The sequence below is a fragment of the Stegostoma tigrinum genome, chromosome 18, assembly GCF_030684315.1.
Source record: "Stegostoma tigrinum isolate sSteTig4 chromosome 18, sSteTig4.hap1, whole genome shotgun sequence".
NCBI lineage: Eukaryota > Metazoa > Chordata > Chondrichthyes > Orectolobiformes > Stegostomatidae > Stegostoma > Stegostoma tigrinum.
The window spans coordinates 37,058,159-37,084,729 of NC_081371.1; the positions used below are offsets into that span (position 1 = coordinate 37,058,159).

At 41.1% G+C, this 26,571-nt stretch overlaps 1 protein-coding gene across 6 annotated transcripts in view; it reads left to right on the plus strand.

Annotated features, from left to right (window-relative positions):
- The window catches only part of cped1 (cadherin-like and PC-esterase domain containing 1), a 229,699-nt gene that overhangs the window by 113,656 nt on the left and 89,472 nt on the right, over nt 1-26,571 (plus strand). For all 6 annotated transcript variants that reach the window (XM_048549257.2, XM_048549259.2, XM_048549258.2 and 3 more), the window contains exons 14-15: nt 451-637; nt 2,029-2,197. In XM_048549257.2, coding sequence (XP_048405214.2) covers nt 451-637; nt 2,029-2,197 — 356 coding nt within the window. The remainder of the gene's footprint in view (nt 1-450; nt 638-2,028; nt 2,198-26,571) is intronic.

Genomic DNA, 26,571 nt, shown 5'->3' on the forward strand with positions numbered 1-26,571 from the left:
GTGCAATGAGGCAAAAGTACTAACCACTGAGGCACTGTGCATCCCATTTTGATTTAATGCCCTCCCTGCCTCCCTCAGCTTTGGCGTTATTGCATTGCCCTTAATAAACTCTGTATGTATATTATTGAATCATTGGAGATGTGGCAATTTAGTGGTGATGTATAGTGGGTGAAAAGTACCACGGGTGGTTTGGTGGTGAAGAAAAAGTAATTCAGTTGTGCGTGAAGGTACCTCTGGATGTAGAAGAATGAAAAAGAAATCAAATAAATATACAAGACTCTGTATGAGATTGACTTAAACTGAGTGATTCCCACTACAAACTATTATTCTTTGTTGAGTGTACTTACCCAAACCTAATTGCAGTTAACTGTCTAAATGATCACTTTTTATTTAAATATCTGATGTTCTGATTATGTTAAGTGATTTACTTCTGCATTTTGTTTTGAACAGCTAAACATACTCTGGCATACATTACACACATCTTCACCAGCCCACAGTTGAACTTGAATCCTGTCTTTACGCCAAAGATCAAAGTGTACTATTCTGAAGTGCCTTTTGATGTGGTGATAGTGAAGATCAGAGCAGAAGCAGCCAATTGCCACTGCCAGGTACACTTGGATGAGAAAAAAGGACCCAGGTAAACTGCTTATTAGAAAAAGAAGTGCTCAAGCTCCAGTTCCCAATTTGATTTTTCAAAGCATTATTATAAGATTTTGAGTAACTTTATTCAGCTAACAATATCAATGTCTAAAATGGATGCAGAAGAGTGTAATTGAATTCTCACTTTGACTAAATAACAAACAGAGGGTTTTATTTTCCACCTTTCAGGGGAATAGAAAGAGCAGCTGACTGAAAATGTTGTTCTTTCAGTTAGTTCAGACCCCTCTGACTAGAATTTGTTTGCCCGTCATCCTCCTTCTCCCTCCTTTTCAGTAGATTCTTCTTCATTAGTTGCTGTTGCTCAGTTTCTTTCAGCTGAGAACCTTTCTGCATTGGCATGTTTGATGACATGCAGCACACTGCAGTGATGCAAATGGTCAACTACATGTGGGGTATATTGTAGTAAAACACCAGATCAGTCCAGGGCACCTGTAGCTTTGCTGTATAACCCTGTCATTTTCTCATTAATGGTCCCAGTGGTGCCATGACTGATTAATCCTGAGCAAATCATGGACCACGAGGCTATAGAAAAGTGTTATCAAATTACTCAAGATTGCAGGTGTTGTCCCCATGCAGCCATCTTTTTACTGATAGTGGGGAGCTGAATGAGTGCTGCATAATGACAGCTGCCTGCAAAACTTGTACAAATCCCCTTGTTGTTTCTACATTGATCACAGTGCAGCTCAATGTTAATTGACTGTTCATTTAACCTGTTCTATTCATGGAAGCTGCTGGCTCAACCAGCAATCTTTTGATGGCTACATGCCAGAAGCTGACCACTACCACAATTTTCAAGAATCATTTATTTAATGTGTGGGCATAAATGGGAATGTGATAGATCGGTTGGCCATACCAAGCGAATCCACTTAATGTTGTTGTGCTCTTCAAACTACTGTCATGAGTGATAGCCCCTGTAAAGGCTTAAAAGGAACTAGAGACAAAGGAAGGGTGGTTCTCCAGACACTGCTGGCATTTGACTGCAGCAGAAAAGCACAATTCCTCCATTAGTCCTCTCAATAATAAAAGGGAAATTGAATGTGGGACTGAAAAGTGGAGTTGGGTTTTATTTTTTGACTTGTATTCTGTTTTCCTTTGTTCTCTTGTTTGGAGGAAAATCTGGCCCATGTAAGCCATGAGTAGCAAATCATAGCATGAGGTATTTCTCCCATCTAGCATTAAATATGTTGGAAGAATGGCAATAGCTTATAAGAACAAGTTACCCTCTTAGTAAGACTGATGATGCTTGCTGAAGAAGGTCATGCCACGCACACACTAGATCATGAAATAAACAAAGGGTCATTTCACTTCCTTGGACAGGAACAAATGCAAACCCTAACTAGTTATTTTATTCTCTTTTTCTAACCACAGCATTGCCAATTATCCTCTTGGCCTTGGAAATAACAGAATCCATATATTAGTATCAGATGAATCTCACAATCAACCGACCATTGTAGCAACATATACTGTCAATGTTTACAGACACAGCCGGCCCAGTCTGCCTGTTCTTACGGAGGCTACAATGTGCAGTTTTGTGCAGGTAATGACTTTGGTGTATTTTTGACCAATTCTTATCACCAACTGTGCTTTAAAGTGTAAACAATTAATAAGTGTTAAGAATTTGAAATGAATAAAGTGTTGCTATTTAAGCTTGAATCTTAAAGAAAGATAGTGAGCAACTGTTTTACTTGTTTGGTAGACAAATGAATCTTTGGAAGGTGACACTGTGTTGTATTGATAGATTACATTTGCAGCTGCGACTCCTGTTTCATTTTCTCTCCTATGACATAAGGAGTTGATGGTAGGCAGAAGCAAACAACTTTGAAGGGTAAGTAAGAGGAAAATCAGATCATCAGTCATCCAGAATCATTCTGCCATGAGTCTGAGATAATACAGCATCCACCACCATTTTGTCTATCATTTCTACAAGAGAAAAATGTTCAAGGGGTTTAGAAATCAATTCAAATAAAATGAAGAGAGATGAATAAGTTTAAAAATTATCTTAATAGCCAACAGTATCAAACAGTGCATGTTACCATTAGTGCTCTAGCTTCCACAATTTTTACCTGTTTGCCTGTCTTTGGGATTTGCCTAAAGAAACCCAAAAAGTAGATGCATGGGAGATGGAGGAAGGACAAAGGAAGATGGTTGTGGTTGTTGGAGATCAGTCATCTCAGCTCCAGGACATCTATACAAGGGTTCCTCAGGTTAGTGTGCTCAGCCCAACCAACTTCAACTGCTTCATCAATGATCTTCCCTCCATCATAGGGTCAGAAGTGAAGATGCTTGCTGAGGATTGCACAAAGTGCAGCTCCATTCATGACTCCTGAGGTACTGATGTAGCCATGTCCACGTGCAGTAAGACCTGAACCATAACCAGGCTTGATTTGACAAGTGGCAGGTAACATTCATACCTCACAATTGTTAAGCTATGACAATCTTCAACAATGGAAAATCTAACCATTGCCCCTTGACATTCAATAGCATTGCCATCACTGAAATGTCCACTATCAACATCCTGGGGATTACCATTGACCAGAAACAAAACTGGACTCACCATGTAATTGCAGTGGCTACAAGAGCAGGTTAGAGGCTAGGAATCCTTCAGTGAGTAACTCATGTATCCACCATCAAAAAGGCACAAGTCAGGACTGTGAGCGAACACTCCACTTATTTGGGCGAGTGTTGTTAAAAACTGAAGAACACTAAGGTTATTTAGGACAAAAGCAAGCCTGTGTGATTGGCACCACATCCATTTCTTCTACAGCAGAAGTGCGCACAAGCTAAAAGCAGTGAAGGAATTCACCATGGGTCCTCAAACCACTCCTTCCAAAACTACACTCAGTACCATCTAGAAGGACAAAAGCAGCAGATACATGGATTACCGCCAACTGCAGTTCCCCACTAAGGTGTTCACCATCATGTCTTAGAAATATATTGCCATTCCTTCAGTGTCGCTGAGTCAAAATTCTGTAACTACCTCCCCAATATCATTGTGGGTGTACGCACACCAAATGGACTGCAGTGGTTCAAGACGGCAGCTCACCACCATTTTCTCAAGTGTAATTAGATATGAGCAGTAAATGCTGGGCCAGCCAGCAGCATCCGTTGAATGAATAAACAAAGTAATCATAAAGTTGCCTTCCAGTTTCTAGGCAGACACATCTCCAGGACTGGAAGATTCAACCCTGTATATTTGTGACTTTTATTGTCTACGCTACTTCTATGCCATAAAGAGAAGAATTTAGTTTGCTGTTATGTGTGATTATCCTTTTCAAAGAATAGGTATTTTGTGTACATATGCATTAGCAAAGATACCATTTGCTATTTTCTGTGTTTTTGAAAAGTTACAGATTTTGTCATTGTGATATTTCTGGTAAATTTTCTGATATATGATTACTCGAGCTCTTTAAACTAGATATATCCTTCCATGCACAATGCTGGCAAATATCTATTTTCAATTAAAATTTATCATATCTGTATAAAAAATTAAGCTGTGTGTGTGTAAAAGCAATTTGTATGCAAGTGATGGTGAAAGCTTCCACTGACAGCAGTGCCTCAGCAGTTACTATAACCTCAGCACTGGGATCGTTTCCTTCTCCCTCAGGGTGAGTAACACAAACTGGCAGGATTGGTGTGTAACTGAACAGCTTGTTTCACACTCGTCTCTTCAGTAACTGAACATCTGTCCCAGCAGCAAAAGGCTAAATATGGTGCGAATTGATGGAGACTTCCTTAGACACTTGACTGAGCACAACTGGCATCATGCATAGGGGAAAAGGTCAATGACAGCAACATGGCCTCTTCTCACACTAAAAATCAGTTAAAATTCTAATCCAGGGTCTTTCTTTCTAGCTTTCTTTCATGTTTAATCCCATTTGGATATTCAAGTTTCAGTGCAAACTGATACCACGCTGAAGGTTACAAAGACAGAAGTAAAGGATGTTGTTTCCCCTCTGCTGGTACATTCCAGTAATCCTGGATTAAGTTCAAGGCCATTCAGCCAGAAAGTGTGCAGGTCATAGCAACTCAGCTTCCAAGAGGAGCACATTATGCTGCTTTATGCATTTCCCATGCATAGTGTTTTGTTTTCTTCTTTAAGCCCTGAAAACTTTTTTTTATACCAAATTAGTAATGAACACTGCAGAAGCTTGTTACCAAGCGTCTCATTAATGGAATGTTTGGAAACATTTGCTAAGCTCATTATTGTTATCTAATCAAAATGAGTTTAATTTTTATTCTAGACAATTCTTATTAATGTATTCTGATTATTTTCGTGAGGAGTTCTTTAGATTCCTGTTTCCGAGAGGGTGTGTTTGCTTGCCCAGATATCGACGTAATTTTTGTTGTGTGCTCAGGGAGCAAGCAAAAAGGTCTCATCAGTCTGGTCCATATTTCAGTCACTGGTTTTAACATGCTCTTCATGTGAATCTCCTTGGGCTTCAAAATGTTGCAGAATGACACTGGATTTTGTGTTAGAAGTATATCAATTCCAGAAAAAGTTAAGCTGTAAAACTATGCGTGAATAATAATCATAGCATCACGTTTATATTTTGTTAATTATTGGATTGGGTTAGCTCATTGTATACTATAAAATAGTAAGTGAAAATGTGATGTTAAACTACAAAACAAGTAATATTCTTCCATAGTGGATGTATTCCATTTTCCTACCAGAAACTTAAACTCCTTGCTCTTTCTCTGTCTCTCTCTCCTCCACGCTATAGCTTCTCTCTGTCTCTCTCTCTATAGCTTCTCTCTCTATAGCTTCTCTCTCTCTGCGCCCCCCCATAGCTTCTCTCTCTCTTCTCTCTTTCTCTCTATAGCTTATCTCTTTCTTCTCTCGCTTTCTCTCTCTCTCTCCCTCTCTACAGCTTCTCTTTCTTCTCTCTCTCTCTGTAGCTTCTCTCTTTCTTTTCTTTCTCTCTCTCCTCCTGTCTATAACTCCTCTTTTTATAGCTTCTGTCTCTCACTCTTCTCTCTCTCTCTCTCTTTCTCTCTCTATAGCTTCTCTCTCTCTGCCCCTCTATAGCTTCTGCCTGTCTTCTCTCTCTCTCTCTCTCCCGTCTCTTTAGCTTCTCTCTCTCTCTTCTCTCTCTCTCCCTTCCTATCGCTCTCTCTTTCTTCTCTCTCTCTCTCTCTCCCCCCATAGCTTATCTCTTTCTTTTCTCTTTCTCACTCTCTCCCTCCCTCTCTATAGCTTCCCTCTTTCTTCTCTCTCTCCTCCTCTCTATAGCTTCTCTCTTTCTTCTCTCTCTCTGTATAGCTTCTTTCTTTCTTCTCGCCCTCTCTATATTTTCTCTCTTTCTTCTCTCTCTCTGCAGCTTCTATCTTTCTTCTCTCTCTGTGTATAGCTTCTCTCCTCTCTCTCTCGCTCTTTCTTCTCTCTTTCTTTTCTTTCTCTCTCTCTCTCCTCCTGTCTATAGCTTCTCTCTCTTTTTATAGCTTCTCTCTCTCATTCTCTATCTCTGTCTCTATACAGCCTCCCTCTCTCTTTCTTCTCTCTCTTGCTCTTTCTTCTCTCCCTCCCCTTCTCTATAGCTTCTCTCTTTCTCCCTCTCCATAGCTTCTCTCTTTCTTCTTCTTCTCCTCACTCTCTCTCAGGTTGCAGTCAACTCTCTGACATGGAGAAGGTAGATTATTAGCTTTGACCTGACCCAAGTGAATTTAGATAAGTACTTTTTAAAGAAAGAACTCACCTAGCAAATTTATCTTTGAACAAATCCCAAATGATGTTTCCTAGATGTGCTGCTCCTTGAATACCTGTCTCAATACAATGGTTATTTGCCAAGAAATGTACAAGAATTGATCAGAATGTTTTTACCTAAATTAGAGGGGAAGAAATGCATTTATGTAGCATCACTTCCAGTGCCTCTATGCAGACTGGAATGACTGATACTGCTACGGGCCGTTGCTTATGTGGCCCCTGTTTCATTCTTTTGTTATCAATGAAGATTATAAACATTTTGGAACTTCTAAAGTGAGACAAAGAATGAAAAATTGAATTAAGAGAGGGAGCAAGAGTGGTAAAGTAAATTAAGAAAGTTAAGCTTTAAAATTTATTATTTTGAAAAAAAATGTCAACTGACTAGCAGAACAAATAAGTCTAGACTGTTTAAATTGTTCACTTTGCCAAGTGAGACTGATTAACAGTTACTAATGATTGTCAAATGCTTAAAAGGATGCTTGTGGCATTAATACTGCATTTAAGTTTGTGTGGTGCATTTAATTAGAAATGAATGTTCAAACGTATTAACTTCATAAAACTTTTGCGGAGGTTAAGAGTGAAATGTTTTTGCAAGTTTGCGCAGCACAAATCTTTCAACAATTTGTGGGATTGTTCTGCATTTTGCAAAACAGCTTTTTCCTAGCCACTTGTTACTGGCCAATTGCACGTTTATAATAAAAATAAGCAGCAAGACCTGGCCCCATATCTCGTTCTGGTCTCAGCTTCCTCCTATCTTCTATCTTTGTGACATTTTTTGTTTTAAATATTGCGTGGAGGTTTCTACAACTTAAATTTTGACCTAATAAAGCAGAAAGAACTGTGGACACTGTAAATCAGAAACAAAAACAGAAATTGCTGGAAAAGCTCAGCAGGTCTGGCAGCATCAGTGAAGAGAAATCAGAGTTAACGTTTCAGGTCCAGTGAGGAAGGGTCACCAGACCCAAAACATTAACTCTGATTTCTTTTCACAGAAGCTGCCAGAACTGCTGAGCTTTTCCAGCAATTTCTGTTTTTGTCAAATTTGGCCTGTAAATTTCATAACAATATTTTAAATTCAAGAGATTTAAACAAGTTCTGATACTACGCAAAGTTTTTCTTTCACTATTAACCTTTGAGTTTAATGCCAAATACATTACAATAAAGATCAAACTAATTAGTCAGTTTACATATGCTGAAGTGTTTTTACAAATTGTATCAACAAATGTTTTTCTTCCTTCAAGTTTTGTCACATTTTACAAACTGTCTACTTAAAAATCCTTCCATGTTTTAGTTCAAGATGTGTTAAGAATGATAACACTGAAGGAGATATTTGAGGATATATTGTGCTTGAGTGAGCTAGTCTAAATCATTCCAATAATGCCTTTTAACTGGACTCCAACAAAAGCTTTTACTGTGGTATTTATAGTTGTCCATGGATCAAGTGCCATTAAGGCGGAACTTTTTTAATCTAAATTTTGTTTGATGTTTAGTGTGAACTATGGAAGAGACTGGCATTAGCTAGCAGGTGTTAATGCTTTCACCAGTAAGTGTGTTGCTATTGCATTTGCTCCAGTTCTGATATTACTTCAAGTCATAATTCTAATAACGATAATAATGTCAATTTTTAGTGAAATTGTTTAAAATCCGTTTGCTTGACTAATTAATTTCCAACTAAACTCTGACTTCTACATTCGAATAATCTCCTGGCCAGCCCCCTTCCTTTCTCCTTCCATCAACGTAACCTTATTCAAAATTCTGCTGCCTGTAACCCAACCTGCTACATAACTCGTACCCATCATCCCTGAGTTTGCAGATCCATGCTGGCTTCTGATCAAGCACAACTAGAATTTAACAGTCTCACCCTTGTGCTTGGATGCCCGCAACCTCTCCCTATCTCTGCACCCTCCTCCAAACTGACAACTTTCCATTATCTCTGAAGTTCTTCAATCCGGACTTCTCAACATGCTGCAATTTCCATTGTCCACTACTGTCAGCTGTGCCTTTAGCTGCTCACGCTGTAAGCTTTGTAATTCCATTCATAAATCTTTCCACTTTTTCACTTCTCTCTGTTTTTTTTCTGAAAACCTACTTTTTTTGACCAACCTTTTGGCTCTGTAAAATTTCCTTGGTATAGAGATTTGTTTGATTACACTCCTGTGAAATTAGATCAGAAAGTGAATGGGATCATGCTGTGTTTTTAACCTGCGCTATTTTTGGAGGCTTCAGCCCACCTCCAGTGGCCCACAGTTTGCATCCCAACTTGCAATCCAAAATTTCTGCCGTATTCATATGTTACATTAAAGTTAACTAATAGACAGAATCCCTGTACTGTGAAAAGAGGCCAATTGGACCACCAAGTCTACACAAACCCTCTAAAATGCATCCCACACCATCCCCGTAGCTAACCTAGCCTGCAAATCCGTGGACATTACAGAGCAATTTAGCATGGCCAATCCATTTCACCTGCATATCTTTGGACAGCAGGAGGAAACTGGAGCACCCGGAGGAAACCTGCACTGACGTAGAAAGAACATGCAACCTCCACACAGACAGTCACCCAAGGTTACAACTGAACCCAGGTCCCTGGCACTGTGATTACTAATGACTGAGCCATCATGCCACCCCAGAAGACTTATGAATATTTTGATGTGAAGACATGTCTATAGATTGCTTACAATAATATACTAAGTTTATTTTTATTCATTGATGGAATGAGGGTGTTCTTGGCTAGGCAGCATTTATTGCTCAGAGTTAACCACATTGCTATGGCTCTGGAGTCACATGTAGGCCAGACCGGGTAAGGATGGTAGTTTCATTCCCTAAAGGACATTAGTGAACCACATGGATTTTTCCGACAATCAATTCACAGTCATCACTAGATTCTTAATTCCAGATACTTTATTGAATTCAAATTCCACCATCTGCCATGGCAGGAATCAAACCCATGTCCCCAGAATGTTATCTAGGTCTCTGAATTAACAGTCCAGCGATAATACTAGGTCCTCCCCTCCTCGACATTGGTGTCAAATTATGTGAACAGAATTGTTTTATTTAAAAAGACACCAGAAATGGGTCAGATATGACATTTTGCATCCACTCACAATAAGGGTATATTTCTGTTTTGTAGAAGAGGGTGCACAACAATGCAATTAGAATTCCTTCTAGATACAGCACAAATCTTTCAATGTTTGTGTAATATTTAATGTTGATAGATTACTATGTTAATCTATTATTTTATTTCGTAGAGCATTTCTGTTTTAAGAAATCATTTTCTAAAGTAGGTGTATTGTTGCTGTTGTAATTTTGTTTTGCTCCTTCCTTTTGATTAATCATCCATCTCCTTCCACCTTTATTCTTTCACTAAAGCAATCAATACTTTGCAGAGTTCTCCTGGGCCTCTGATCTTCCTGCTAATGTATGGAGCTGTTGACATGCTATCTACTTCCAAACATAAAGCAAGCAATAGGTTGCTGCCCCACTTAGCAACCAATCTGGAAACTGTTGACACATATAATCACTAGAATCTTAGAAAGAAAAATGGAAGCGTGTTATTCCAGCTAATAAGATATTTTCCATGCATAATCTCCATCAAAATACATTATTCTCTGCCCCATAAAATGATAAGCTGTCTTCTTATTGCTGCTTATTTATTGAATGATTAAAATCTAAGAGCATGGAAACTGATTAGATAGATAGTTAAATTGTTCCTTGTGAACTCATTTAAAATTATACTGTAAAATAATGCAAGGAAGGGTACAAATGATGAGTTAAACTGACTCCATTCCAAGACATTCCAAGGCAACTTAAAATTAAGTGGATTGACAGTGTACTAGTACCAGGTCACCTCTTGCCTCCTCTGGAATTAAGTTTTGGGCACGAAGATACAAGCATAACCTTGTAGCCTTGCTGCCAGTTAAGGCCCTTAAGTGGTCAATTAGAGACAAATTAAGGACTATTCCTGCCAGGTCTACAGTTATCTGAACTCCAGGTGAGACAAAAAAGATCCATCTGATTGGTTACAATCACAGAGAGGCTATCATTGGTAAGAGTTGGCAGGAGGTTGTTGGGGAGTGGGATGCAGTTTGGGGTGGAGGAAGAGGCTCCCTCAGTCTGCAATAATCTGTGTAGAAGGGAAAGACATAAATAAGAGGGGTAGTGTCTGACAGCCACCTACCTGCCTTGACTTCTGGCACATATAACCCACCCCCCACACACCCTTACCTGTGAAGTAACCCCACCTGTGATACCACGCATCCATTCTCTTGTTCATTCTTCCATCATAGGATGTGCTGTACTGGAAATGGCTACTCAATGGCTCTGCCAAGTGCTGGAGCAGCTGGCCTTGGATTGGCCAGTTGCTATACTTGGGTAGGAAATCCTCACCCAGGATCCTAATCCCACTTGAAGTCCTATCAGAAACTAATCAAGTGCCAGATTGCAGGAAGTTCTACCAGCCTGTCGGAGCCTAACAGACCATGGGATTCTCCCTGTTAGTCTTTCCCATTTTTGGACTTAGTTCAAAAATGGGAAGATTCTGTCACATGTTTGGTCAGTTCAACTGCAAATAATGCTGTAATTATATCAAGTCCCAAGAAAACGTTGAGTTCATTTCTTCGCATCATTCCCAAGTGAGTCAAGCAAACCTCAATTTTACCTGATGTGACCTCTGATGAACTGAGAACAACTATACAGAGATATCCAGTTCAGTGAGGGAAAAGTTAATATTGTTTAGAAAATTCTTGCCAGACTTTTAATGTCTGCACTTCATTAGAGAGTCTGATCTGCTTAAAGTAGTAAACTTAATGACATTCTTTTAATCTAGGTTTCAAATTTTGGTCACACAAAGAATGTACTTTGAGTAATTTTTGCCAACAAAAATGTAAGAAAAACCTCCATTAAATTTAATTCTAAGATGTATAATTTAGTGGGATAGACTTTGTGTGTAACGTAACTTGTTGAAATGCTATTTATTTAACTTGAGACAAATATCTTCACTTCTGGTGTTGAAATGAATGGAGTGTTTTGTGATTATTACCAATGTCTGTGAAAACAGACATGGAAACATACTTATTTAAAAAAATAGTTTGTTCAATTGCTCTAAATAATGAAATCAATACTGTATTTTTGACGATTGCTTCTGTTCGGTATCTAGAAACTTACGTTATAAAATTCTTACAAATCTGAGGTTTATCAGTTAATATTTTAAATTGTCTCTTTCAATTCGAGGAAAAATAATGCATGATGTGATCTTCTACTGGTTCTACCTGCCAGTAAGCCAATATGAGCTGGTAGCCCTGTGGCTTAGGGCACCAGCGTTTTCAAAGTGAAGTGCCAACAAAGCTGAGATAACAAAGTGTGGGGCAGATGAACACAGCAGGTGAAGCAGCATCTTCAGAGCACAAAAGCTGACATTTCGGGCCTAGACCCTTCATCAGAAAAGGGGGATGGGAAGAGGATATTGAAATAAATAGGGAGAGAGGGGGAGACGGACTGAAGATGGATAGAGGAGAAGATAGGTGCAGAGGAGAATTTGGGTGAGGAGGTAGGGAGGGGATAGGTCAGTACGGGGAGGACGGACAGGTCAAGGGGACGGGATGAGGTTAGTAGGTAGGTAACGGAGGTGTGGCTTGAGGTGGGAGGAGGGGATAGGTGAGAGGAAGAACAGGTTAGGGAGGCAGGGACGAGCTGGGCTGGTTTTGGGATGCAGTGGGGGGAGGGGAGATTTTGAAGCTGGTGTAATCCACATTGATACAATTGGACTGCAGGGTTCCCAAGCGGAATATGAGTTGCTGTTCCTGCAACCTATGGGTGGCATCATTATGGCACTGCAGGAGGCCCAGGATGGACATGTCATCTGAGGAATGGGAGGGGGAGTTGAAATGGTTTGCGACGGGGAGGTGCAGTTGTTTACTGCGAACCGAGCGTAGGTGTTCTGCAAAGCAGTCCCCAAGCCTCCTCTTGGTTTCCCCAATGTAGAGGTAGACACACCGTGTACAGCGGATGCAGTATACCACATTGGCAGATGTGCAGATGAACATCTGGTTGATGTGGAAAGTCATCTTGGGGCCTGGGATGAGGGTGAGGGAGGAGGTGTGGGGGCACTTCCTGCGGTTGCAGGGGAAGGTGCCGGGTGTGGTGGGGTTGGATGGCAGTGTGGAGTGGACAGGGGAGTCACAGAGAGAGTGGTCTCTCTGGAAGGCAGACAAGGGTGGGGTGGGAAAAATGTCTTTGGTGGGGTCAGATTGTAGATGGCAGAAGTATCGGACGATGATGCTTTGTATCCGGAGGTTGGTAGGGTGGCGTGTGAGGACTGGGGGATTCTCTTTTGAACAGCAACTCATATTCCGCTTGGGAACCCTGCAGCCCAATGGTATCAATGTGGATTTCACCAGCTTCAAAATCTCCCCTCCCCCCACTGCATCCCAAAACCAGCCCAGCTCGTTCTCCGTCTGCCTAACCTGTTCTTCCTCTCACCTATCCTCTCCTCCCACCTCAAGCCACACCTCCGTTTCCTACCTACTAACCTCATCCCGCCCCCTTGACCTGTCCGTCCTCCCCGTACTGACCTATCCCCTCCCTACCTCCCCACCCATACTCTCCTCTGCGCCTATCTTCTCCTCTATCCATCTTCAGTCCGCCTCCCCCTCTCTCCCTATTTATTTCAGAGTCCTCTCCCCATCCCCCTTTTCTGATGAAGTGTCTAGGCCCGAAATGTCAGCTTTTGTGCTCCTGAGATGCTGCTTGGCCTGCTGTGTTCATCCAGCCCCACACTTTGTTATCTTAGATTCTCCAGCACCTGCAGTTCCCATTATCTCTGCCAACAAAGCTGATCTGCTTTGTGTTTACTTATAGACTCACAGATTGACTCACTCAGAAACCCTAGACAGAGACAGACAGAGTCCAGTGGAGACAGCAAGGAACAGCAGTGGAAAGAATGTTCTCTGTTAGCCACCAGGCAGAATGTGGTTGGGGCCACATTTTCTGGTCAGAACATGTAAAGATCTAAGAACACACTACACTGTATGAGCCTATGATTGTTTAAACACTGGTTGATTGATGTTGGAGTGCCTGGGTGAAGGAGTCACCAGAATGGACCTTGCTCTTGAGAATTGGTTTCGGGATCCTCAGAAGACAGAGGGAAATTGTTTTCAGTAGACACAGAATGTTATGATTCAGTGAAACCTGGAGAAACTAGTTCATTGGAAGCTGAGAGAAACTTTGGACAGGTCTCTGTAATGATTATAATTCTATGGTGTGGTATATAAACATGGCATAGGGGTTTCAGTTATGTTTGGAATTTAAGAGAGTTATCTTTTCTGTAGCAGCCTACTAATTGATGTTTAGTTAATGTTACTTTTAGTGTAGCCATTACAGCAAAAGCTCTAGGACACAGCATCTTCGTGTTGTGTGATCTTTCGAGTCGGACCCTGGGAATTTGGATTTCTTTCTAAAAATTGTCATCTCTATGGCATTCATAACAGTAGGTTTAAAGATAAAAATGGTAAACAATGGAAATCTTCAAAAACATTTACAACACCAAAATATACAATGGAATTTCAGAGGTACTTTGCTCCTCAACATCTAGCAGGAGCTCTGCTGTTGACACTGCCTTTATTTGTGGGGTAGGTGAGAACTCTACTATTTAAATGGCGGGCTCTAACTGTGCAAGTAGTGAATCAAAGATGCTAGCTACCTGCCGAGGAAAGTGCAAATTCTCATGGAAAAGTGACTTGCTAAGAGTGAGGGAACAGTGCATTCAAATTTTTAAAAATCCAGAACTCTTCAAATGTCAAACCTATGATGTTGAATATTGAATTTCTAGCCCAAAGTCTCTGATAATTGATCTTTTTGTTGGTGATTATTGATGAAATTTATGGAGCTTTCCTTAGCCTAACTATCCCTCTGATAGGTTCAGGCAGGGCAAATTTATCTTCTAGGAGATTCATTAGAATGTTCAAGACAGAACACATATTACCACAGGTACCTTAGGTTAGCTGGAGTGGAAATTTGGCCCAGTGTTAATGGTGATTCTAGTGGTGAAAGAGAAACCAGAGAACTGATGCTATTCCGGAATTAGGCCGCTTCTTAATATTTGAGGCAAGCTGCCACATCTGCAGAGACAAATTGGTACACATTGGAAATTGAATTCCAATCTGTTTCTGCTTCACAGACAGTGATTCTCAGCTAAGTCTTGGAGGGGGCTTAGGAGCCCAAGAACATGCCAGTAGCAGCAACAATAGTGGAACTAGGAATAACATATCTTTTTCTGGCTCCATGGATCATAGAATCCCTGCACTGTGGAAGGCCATTCAAGCTACCCAGTCCATGGCAACCCTCTGAAGAGCATCACCCCCAGACCCATCCCCCAAACCTGCCTACCCATGGTCAATCCACCTAACCTACATATTCTTGCACTGCGGGAAGAAACCGGAGCACCCAGAGGAAACCCACGCAGACACGGGGAGAATGTAGACACAGACAGTTGCCTGAGGGTGGAATTGAACTCTGGGTCCCTGGCACTGTGAACGGTAGTGCTCTCCACTGAGCCACCATGGAGGGGTATTTAGAATAAATTTCCTTTATGCATTTTAAGTGGTCTCCAATAGTCCCATTGAGGCTGATATTAACCTGGAAAACTTCTCAATCTGGGCACAGCCCACGCCACACAGCATCAGAGGCACATTCGTTTCATTTAAATTAACCCAATACTACTTTCAGCTTGCTTCAGCATAAAATCAGCAAGGACCAACATAGCAACAGCTATGTCACTCGGGCAGATGGGAGTATGATTGCATGCCTAAACATGGGATAAAGTTCATACCCTCATGCTACAACAAAGAGCTGTCAGTTAATAAACATTAGCAAAAATCTAGAAATTCAGATTGGGAGGCACAACCGAACAGTTCAGCTAGCAATTTTCAACAATGCTTATTTCAATAAACTTCACACTGTTTCAGATCAGTTTGACAATTCCTGGTGCCCAGTTTGTAATAAATATTTTCTCCTGATCTCTTCCTTCAACGTGTTGTCCACCCTCAACAGCAGAACATTCAGAACAAAGTAGTTGTGACTCCTGCAGTTGTAACCTTCTGCAAAGTGAATAGACTCATTTCAGTGAAGTTGCTGTCCCTGCAGAGGCACCTTCTGAGTCACACTTTTGTTTTTGTAACAGTTTCTGGGCCCTGGTTTAAGACTCTTTTTTATATGCGGTGGAGGCTGGTGGGAAAGTACAGAAGAGTCACAATACAATCTGTCAGTCATATTTAAGTTGATTGCACTTTTGCCTCATAGTCACGAGGTTGTCGGTTCAAACCCATTCCTGAGACCGAAGTGTAAAACTTGGGTTGACACCTTGGTGCGATACTAAAGAATGTAAAAATATCACAGTTGGGTTAAATACACCTTTGACAAATGAGAACTGAAAACCATATGTGTACAAACTTATGTACATTTATTAATTGTGTACTCTATTTACAGAGACATAGCTCAGCAGGAACCTAATTAGAACCTAATTCCTTTAGGTCCAAGTTCCATGTGGTATGACATCATCTGATATTACTGATGTTCTTTAGCTATTAGCACAACAGCTATTAACCCCTTATTAAACAAAGGGTTGCACTTTTGAAAGTGCTACCATTTATGCTGTCCTATCTGCCTTCTTGAGTTAATACAAAACATTCAATGGAACTATTTTGATGAGTAGAGTTATGGCTAATAGTTGTTCTGCAACCAAAATCACTAAAGCAGATTTTCTGGTCCCATGTTGCTCTTTCTGGGAGTCTGCTGTGTACAAATCTGTTGTTTTCACATTACAACAGTGACTAAACCTCAAAAATACACTATTAGCTGTCAAACACTGGACGTTTGAAATTGAAAATGGCTCTATATAAATACAAGCCTTTCATGCCTATGAATTGTAGGATTAAAATAAATCAGTGGCAACACATTTTAACCCATTGGTAGTTGAGTGTGTTCTTGGTTTGGTTTGGTGAAAACATTGAGTATCCCAATTAAGTATTGAAATATCATGATGTGAAGTCTTGCAACAAATCTATGGTAGTAATTATATTTGCCAATACAGAAGATGCAATACCTTATTTTGATGCCACATCACTGCAGACATGTCCTGGACTGCACTATTCTCCAGCTGGCAGACTGCTTCCAAGTATTATAGATGCAGGTAGTAGATTTCTCCAAATTATTCACTTACTCCACCATATAAAAGGAAGCCTTTTTCAACGTTAGCAATGTATTTTGACCATGGCCTGGAACCTGGCCTATCCCCTAAAAGAGATAACTAACAGTGTTCTGAGGTCATTGAGAACTCACCCCAGATAAATTCTTCTTAAGCTTCAGAGAAATGGCTAAACTTTAGCTGCTGTTGGGTTTTACACAAAATACATGGAATAACAAACCAAAGATTGGAGATGGGAATACTTTAAGGTAAGTAAAATAGATGGGCTCCTTTACAGTTTATGATGAAATACTGTAGCGAGTTGTGCCTACGTTCATTCAGATTTATTATGACAATACTGTGGTTGGAAGGAGTAACTACCCATTGAATAATGACTTTATCAGCTTTGAAGTAAAAAATCAAGATTATAAATGTGGAAGCATTTCAATTATGTTAAAATGTTCTTATAACGGATAAAAAGGTGCATTACCGTTTATTAAGTAGCATAGTAAGTGTGTAAATGTTTCACATTTTCCAATTGTTGTTATGTTTTACCTGGGGACCACCGTGGGTTTTCAGCTGCTCTCCAACCACCTAATCATATTATGAGTGCTTGACTTTGTTAATACAGCTTGTTTAAAGTGTCTGTTTGCTCAGTCAGGTTCATGGGCTCTTGGCTACAATCCAACTTCCTAATTGTTTCACAGACACTAAGCTCCTTTTGTATAGCTAAAGAGTCTAAGAATCTGTTTGTTTACTTTGGGACTTTTGTGGGCTATTCAGTGGCTTCAACTGTTGTACTAGTGCTTGTGAATTCTGTTCATCAAGTGGTTAACGTGCGAGGGGATAAGAGGAAGTGAAGGGAGTTATAAAGTGATCAGAAGGCTCAACTGCATATTGATGAAGTGCTGATTGCATTTGCAGCACCGGGCTAAGCCTTTCGGGAATGGAAGTGAACCTCCTAACCTGGGCTGTTCTGTCCTCAGTCTGCCTTAATTTCTGCCTAAAGCTTGCTACTAGAAACCGCAAACCCATCTTCAGGCCTTTTAGGGCCTAGATCGCTGGAAGATCTTATCTCTCATTAGTCTCAACACAGAGGCAGGACTAGCACAGCAAGACTAGTCTCATCTCCTGATTCCTGCCTCTGAAAAGTCAATCTGTCTTTGACAGTTGTCTTTGACTTTAGGATCTAGATTTCCAACCACTTCAGTCAAGGACAGTAATTTTGAACCTCATCTAAGTTTGTCCTCTCTTCAACTCCTTCTTGCTTGTGTTTATACATCACGCTGTAGTGTACATCTTTTCTGCAGTCTACTTTTACTGGAATAAATTCTCAAAGCTGTTGTTGAAATTCTAATACAGAATGGGTGAAAATGCTTCTTAAAGTGGTTGCTACAGAGTTGCTGAGCTGTCCTTTCAAGTGGTCATCATTACCAGTGATCTGCATGCAAGGCAATGCCTTAAGGTTGTTTAATTCTCATATTAACTTGGATAAATTGGCCAAGTAATACAAGGCCTCAGAATAAAGAAAGTAACAACTTACAACTCATTGTTGATCTGAACCGTTACTAGCCTGTTCCTAGTAATTGTACTTCAGTTCTTGAACTCCCACTGCCTTCCAGGCAAATATACAATGGGGTTAAAGAGCTTTCTCTGTGTGAATAATTATGTACCTGACCTCCTCTTAGTTGAATGTTGGTGATCTTGACCTTTGTGAAGACAACTGATTTGACTGATTTTTCTGAGGTATTGGGAGACATTCCGCAATGAGAATGCTTTCAAGTGCATGCTATCAATCTCAATTTTTCACTTTTAACATAACTGCATTTAAGAATTTGCAATGGGAGACTGAAAATTGTGGGAAAAGGGAGGGTGTGTGGGTGTGAGATCCTTTCTGTGGGTAATCATCCATCAATTAAATTACTCTGTGGGGGTATGACGGAGATGTTGCACATCATGGAGGCTTGATTTGGGTTGAGTAACTTGCTGTAGGCATTAAACACTTTTCTGCAATACTGTTGCCATCTGTGGGATGGCCACATTGTCATTGACTTCCTTTGATACCTCTGACCATAAAGCCAACACCACTTTTCTCTGAAGTTTGCATTCATAGCTGCCAAGTTCTTCCTTGAACCAGCATTTCCTTTCCCTCATCTGTACCCAAACACTTCCACAGGTTCATTTGGGGCACCAGCAACTGCTATCAGCACTAATGTTCCACATCTTAGCATAACTGCATGTCTGTTACTACTCTCTGTCTGTCTGCCTTGTATTCACGTACTCTTGACCTTTACAACCTTTTTGTGTCTTGTGCCAAATGCAGGAATTAGAAATGAAGGTGCCACTGTAAACCTATCCTACATATGAATTTTGCCCACTGCAAGAAAGCACGAACAACACCTTGTAACATCATGTGGATAGGTAGAGGTCCCACCCTCTACTACGCACAACAAATTTCAACCCTTCAAGTCCAAGGTTCCAGTTCCTGTTGTGGTTAGTAAATGCACATGAATCAGGAGACATTTGTCCTCATGGAATTCCAGAAAGGAAAAATTCAGTATGATTTTCCTGGTTCTTTGCTATATTAGAATACACCTCAAGTGTTCATTTCTTTGACCGTAAGACCATAACATGTAGGAGTAGTATTAGACCATTTAGCCCGTCGAGTCTGCTACACCATTCAATTGTGGCTGATACGTTTCTCATCCCATTCTCCTGCCTTCTCCCCATAACCCTTGATTCCGTTACTAATCAAGAACCTGAAGAACTGCGGATGCTGTAAATTAGAAACAAAAGCAGAAGTTGCTGGAAAATCTCAGCAGACCTGGCAGCACCTGTAGAGAGAAATCAGAGTTAACATTTCGGGTCCAGTGACCCTTCCTCAGAAGGGTCTCAGTTCTGCAGAAGGGCCACCAGGTCCAAAACATTAACTCTAATTTCTCTGCACAGATGCTGCCAGATCTGTTGAGATTTTCCAGCAATTTCTGCTTTTGTTTCTAATCAAGAACCTGTCTCTCTTGTCCTTAAACAAACTAAATGACTTGGCCTCCACAGTCTTCTGCAGTAATGAGTTCCACAGAAATTCCTCATCATCTCCAACATTCCAGATCAGTGTCTAATGAACCCACCATTCCTTATGTAATCTATAAACTCTGTTTGCTGATATCTTAAATCATGTAGGTTTTGATATTTCCCCCATGCAAAAGAACGGTTACACTGCAGCCAAAATGTTTTTCTGCTATGTGTTGGTCAAATTATAAATTGAAATACCAATTTGCCTTGAAGTACCAGATAAGTGATGGAAACGTCGGAGGGGAGAGGTACTCCACTACATTGTTTCGGGAGTATCCTCAATCTGAGAAAGAATTCTGTAAATTCTTTACAGTTCTGAAAGGTCACATACCTTATTTGCTAGAAGAAATTACCTTTTCAGTTTCATACTTTGACGGAGGTCAGACAAATTTAGCCTCACTGCTGCAGTCAAAATATAATATCTAAGACTATTAAGTTAAAAAATTACCCAAGCAACCTATTGCTTTGAATATTACCAATGTAGAATTGATGGAACACAAATCATATAGTAATGTGCAATGCTTTTGTTAGATTAGATTCCGTACTTAGTGGAAACAGGCCCTTCGGCCCAACAAGTCCACACCGAGCCACGGATCATCCCAGACCCATCCCCCCTCTAACTCACTCACCCCTGAACATTATGAGCAATTTAGCATGGCCAATCCACCTAGCCTGCACATCTTTGGAACGTGGGAGGAAACCGGAGCACCTGGAGGAAACCCACGCAGACACGGGGAGAATGTGCAAACTCCACACAGACAGTTACCTGAGGGTGGGATCGAACCCAGGTCCCTGGCACTGTGAGGCAGCAGTGCTAACCACTGAGCCACCGTGCCACCCACTGAATACGGGGTCTCTCAGATCCATAGTTCCATACATCCTAGAATTTAGCTTTGATTGACCAATACAAATAAATTTAACGCTTCACTTTTATTTTGTCATTAGGGTAAATGAGGTACCTATTAAGGATAGGTCTCACCTCCAGGAAATCGTGAACTCTTTCCAATAAATAAATGACAGCAGACTCAGGCCCTGATTCCCATCCTCCTGTTTGTCAGATTCAGCCTCAATTTTTTTTTCATTGTTTCAGCTTCTCCCACCTTCCCCACTAGCTATTTTTGTTTTAATTGTACATGTTTTCATTTAAATGCTGGGTGCACAGGCATTCACAAGTGTATTTAGAAAAGTCCATTGATATTTACAGAAGAGAAGGAGGCCATTTGACCCATCATGTCTGTGACAGTCAAAGATCTGACCGCAGTAATCCCATTTTTCAGCTTTTGGCTCATACCCTTTGAAGCTATGGCAGCACAAGTAAATATCTAAATACTATTTAAATATTATGAGAGGTTCTGACTCAACTATTCTTTATGACACTTAGTTCCAAAGTCCAACCTCCCTCTGGCTGACAAAAACAAATTTCTTCTTTTACATTAAATCTATGCCCCTGATTATTGACACCCCACACTAATAGAAATGTTTCTTCATATCCACCCCATCTATGTCCCTCGCAATCTTATACATCTCTAACAAGTCCTCTCTCAATCTTCCTTGCTCCAAGGAAAACAATCTCAGCCTATCCAATCTTTTTATATAGCTCAGATCCTCCAGCACAGACCATATCCTGGTGAATCTACTCTGCAAATTCTCTACCGTAATTACATCTTTGATATAATATGGTAACCAGCGCGGCAAGCAGTATTCCAATTGTGGTCTAACTATCATTTTATATAGTTTCAGCATTACCTCCCTGCTCTCGTACTCAATGCTTTGGCTAACAAAGGCAAGCATCTCACATGCCACCTTAACCATCTTATCCACTTGCCCTGCTGTCTTCAAGCATATGAGGATATGCACACCTATGCCCCTCTGACCTTCAGTACTTTCCAGGTTCCTACTGCTCATAGTGTAATCCCTTGCCTTGCTAGCCCTCCCCAATTGTAATATATCAGACTTTTACCCAGGTCCAATCAGTATCTGCCTGCCCACCTGACCAGTCCATATCTTCCTGTAGTTTATGGCTATCCTCCCCACTATTCATCACCTTACCAATTTTCACATCATCTGAAATCTTTTGATCATACCCTCTACATTTAAGTCCATATCATTAAGGTGTACCACAAACAGCAAGGACCCAGCATCATGCCTCACAGAATCCCACTGGAAATGGACTTCCAATCACAGAAACATCCCTGTACCAACACCTTCTGCTACTTGCCTGTCAACTAATTTTGGATCCAATGTGCCACTTTGCCTTGGATCTCATGGGTTCTTACTTGCTTTACCAGTCTGTCATGAAGGGTCTTAATAAAAAGCCTTATTAAAGTCCATGCAGACCACATCAAATCCATTATCCTCATAAACACTCCTGGTTATTACCTCAAAATACTTAATCATATTTGTAATCATAGCATTCCATTAAGAAATCCATGCTGACTATTCCTGATTAGTCCATGATCTCTGAGTACATATATATCTGTCCCTCAGAATCATTTCTAATTACTTCCCCATCCATCACGAGGACAAACTGATTGGCCTACAAGTTCTTCATCTATCCCTGCCAGCTATTTTTAAAATGAGACAATGTGACTTCCTTGTCCACTTTTTCCGTCCCCACCCTTGTCTGCTTTCTGGAGGGGCCACTCACTCCTTGACTCCCTTGTCTGCTCCACACTCCCCTCCAGCCCCACCACACCCGGCACCTTCCCCTGCAACCGCAGGAAGCGCTACACCTGCCCCCATCCCAGGCCCCAAGAAGACTTTCCACATCAAGCAGAGGTTCACTTACACATCTGCTAATGTGGTATACTGCATCCACTGTACCCTTTGTGGCCTCCTCTACATTGGGGAAGCCAAGCGGAGACTTGGGGACTGCTTTGCAGAACACCTACACTCAGTTCACAATAAACAGCTGCACCTCCCAGCCGCGAACCATTTCAACTCCCCGCCCCTCATTCTTCAGAGACATGTCCATCCTGGGCCTCCTGCAGTGCCATAACGATGCCACCCGAAGGTTGCAGGAACAGCAACTCATATTCTGCTTGGGAAACCTGCAGCCCAATGGTATCAATGTGGATTTCACAAGCTTCAAAATCTCCCTTTCCCCACGGCATCCCAAAACCTGCCCAGCTTGTCCCCGCCTCCCTAACCTGTACTTCCTCTCACCTATCCCCTCCTCCCGCCTCAAGCCTCACCACTGTCTCCTACCTATTAACCTCATCCTGCCCCCCACCCCCAACATGTCTGTCCTCCCTGGACTGACCTATCTCCTCTCTACCTCCCCCGTACACTCACCTTTACTGGCTGCATCCCCGCCTCTTTAACTTGTCTGTCTCCTCCTGTCTATCTTCTCCTCGATCCATCTTCTCCCTATTTATTTCAGAACCCTCTCCCCCTCCCCCTTTTCTGATGAAGGGCCTAGGCCCGAAACATCAGCCTTCCTCTGATGCTGTTTGGCCTGCTGTGTTCATCTAGCTCCACACCTTGTTATCTCGTAAACTCCCTCCAGTTGTCTGATACTTCACCTGTAGCCAGAGACATTTGAAAATTCCTGCCAGAGCCCCGGATATACCTTCATTGCCTCCCCTAGTGTGGTTAGATGAGAATCCCAGATGGAATTAATATCCATACAATTAATGCCCATAAGGGTTGTAGTAATATGAGACTGTCATTTGGGGTATTGTCACCCTGTGCAACTTTTCAGTGGACGATAGAAAACATTTTACAAGGTCTATCCCAGGTCGCCATTTATCTAGATGACTTGCTATTATCAGAGAAGACCAATAAGAAGCACTTAAAGAACTTGAACATTGTCCTTAGATGTTTCTTCCAGGTGGGCATACACTTTAGAAGGAAAAATGTGTATTCCAGGCACCCCAAGTGACCTACTTGGGCCACAGAGTTGATAAGACCACACTGGAAGATAACATGAGGCTGAGCAAAGATGCCCCGGCTCCCACATCTGTATCGGAACTTAGGTCTTTCCTTGGGTTGGTGAATTATTAAGGAAAGTTCATACATAACCTGACCTCCATTCTTGGATTTATGCGATGCATCCTGTAGATGGTAAACTGATGGTATGATGCTGTGCATCAGTGGTGAAGGGAATGAATTTCTGTGCATGTGGTACCAGTTAAGCAGACTCCTTTGTTCTGAATGGTATCAAGCATCTTCAGGGTTAAGCTGCACCCATCCAAATAAGTGGGGAATGTTCCACTACACTCCAGACTTGTGCATTACGGATGTAGGACAGGCTTTGGGGGACTCTAGAGTTGAGTTACTCACTGCAAGATTCCTTGGCTACAACAGCAGGTCAGAGCCTAAATACTTACAAGACTAGTCTGGTTCTGTTTCTGGAAAATAGGAACTCGCGTAGACCATTTGGCCGATTATGACTGACCTTCCATTCAACATGATCATGGCTGATTGAACATTTCAAGATCTTTTATTTACCCCAACACATAACCCTGTACACTATTGCTCATCAGAAATCTATCAAACTCTACCTTTAAACATACTTAAAGACCAAGCTTCCATCATCCTCTGTGGCAGACAATTCCAAAACTTCACAACTTTCCAAGTGAAAGAATTACTTCTCATCTCAGATCCACATGTCATTCCCTTTATTTTTAAACTGTACAGTACATGTTTTTTGTTTACTTGTGGGTGTGGGAATCACTGGCTGGCCAGCATTTATTGCAGTGCATAGCTATACTTGAGAAGGTGGTGGTTGTGAGCTGCCTTCTTGAACTGCTGCAGCCCCTGTGCTGGATGTAATCACATAGAGCCTTTAGGTACTGACATGGTTTAGGTCCTGGCTGAAGTGCCAATGTGCTAATAAGCATAGCAAGGCAAGGCAAAACCTGGATGCTGCAAGCATGCAGGAGGCGCTCAGAGAACAAGAGAGTAGGCATGAGATACAGTCCTACTCAGTCCATAAGCACGGTGCCTGTCCCTGTGTGCAAAATGTCCTTACAGCAGCCTTTCAACACTAGTTGCTGGTGCACCCTACAATTCAGGTCTTTGCTCCCTAACGACCTACAGATGGATCAGAGAGGTGCCCTGAGGATCTTGAGGGATTGACAAATATTGGATGCCATTGTCTGTGGACAAGGGTTGAATGTGGCTGGTGACCATGGATTGTGCCAAGATGCTTTTTGGTACTGAGTACTGGAGAAATTCTTCACAACCTGCAATGAGCTGAAGTCACCATGTACCCGTCCTGATGTTTATGTTGAGAATTCTTAATGCCTAATTTGTTTAGTGCATTTGGTAAGACAGGATGTTGAATAGTAAACATTATGCCATCAATAAGTCACTTCTCAAGCTACAATTCCCCATAATTGGCAACTTGCCACTGCCTAGTGAGAAACTCACCTCATCGCACAGCAGATATGTAATAGATGCTGTGGGTTTCTCACAACATCAAGATAGGCCTCACCAGATATCTCGCATGAATCTTACACAAGTCTCACTATAGCTTACATCATTCAGGCCCCTATAAGATTCTATCCTATTTAACAATCATATTACTCACTCTATTTCTAGCCTAAGCCTCTTATGTCTCGGTCAGTTTCACCCATGTGTATTACAGTAGTTTCTTAAGATCCTCTCCTGACCTAATATCACCTTTCTCACACCCTACGTGTATTGACTAATGTCTTGCTGTGCTCATTTATTTTAATAAATTAGTGTGGCAATTGTGGCTTCCCATTTCATTGTACCAGACAGAGGGCAAAATTACAAAAAGGGATCATCCTGATCCATAAAGTTAGAAATTCTGGCAGTGTAGTAAATTGTGTAGTTTAGTTTAGTTGGCATTACACAATTTTGCTATCATACAAATGAACATGAATATTAGGCACTTTTTTGGTGTTCTACATTTTAACATTTGCATTCATTTATTTTGGATGCTTTGTACTTTGATACGCTAGGCCCATGACCAAAGCCATTCCAGATTTCTGTTACTTCCAGATTTCTTAGTGGGAGTGGTTTTGGTCAAGCCAAGTTGGGTGGAGTCAAGGTTCGCTTGTTAAGCACTTGTGCAAAGTGGCAAATCTGGTAACTATTCTAGAGCTACATTGTGAGTGCAGAGCTAACCAAATTGTCCATTGTATGGCCAAACAAAGTTATTGGTTTTTCATGAGGCAAATTGGAGGAATTTAACCTGTACTTATTTTTCATATTGATTTTATAGCCTGTAGGCTGACCATCCTTTCATCAATGGCATAGGATTTGTTTTGTCATCTCCAGTTTTGACAATTTTTACTTTTTATTTATAAATATGGAATTCTAGCTAATCGTGCTTAAATCCTAACACATACAATGCAGGAAAAACAATGATGCTTTCAGAGGAAGAACAGTATTCAGTGACACTTTCCCAAGAGAATACACGATAGTTGTGTAAGCAGATCCTGTCTTTCTAGTAGCCCCTAACTATTAACAGATTACCAAAAAATTGGCAGCAACTGGTCAGTTGAATATCATCATCACCAACAACCATTGGACACATTATGACACATTGATCAGAAGAAAACTTTTGGTCTTTGAGATGTGTCAGCAGTTGCCTTTCATGTCTGTCAGACCTTTGCAGTGTATATTGTGAGAGCAGAAAGCTTCTGCAGCTGCCATTGCTGATCAGTCAGTATGACCCAGTCCCTTGGAGAGTCAGGCAGCAGCAGATACAGGGTCGCTCAAACCCTGCTGATTGGGAGTGAAAGCTGGTAAAATTACTCTGTAGTCCTGTCTAGTTCATCAGCCCCAAAAATGTAATTTAGATGATTATCTATCTTCCCATTAAACCTTGTGACCCATCAGAAGCTGTTTGAAGTTTTCCTGCTTAGACTTGCTAATAGGAAGAATAGAAGGATTAGCTCAGAGGTCATGAAATAAGAGACCAGCACAAAAGTTGCCAAAATAAAGAGTTGGGAAACTTTTCTTCCCAAAGTCTGTGAGCAGTTGAGAA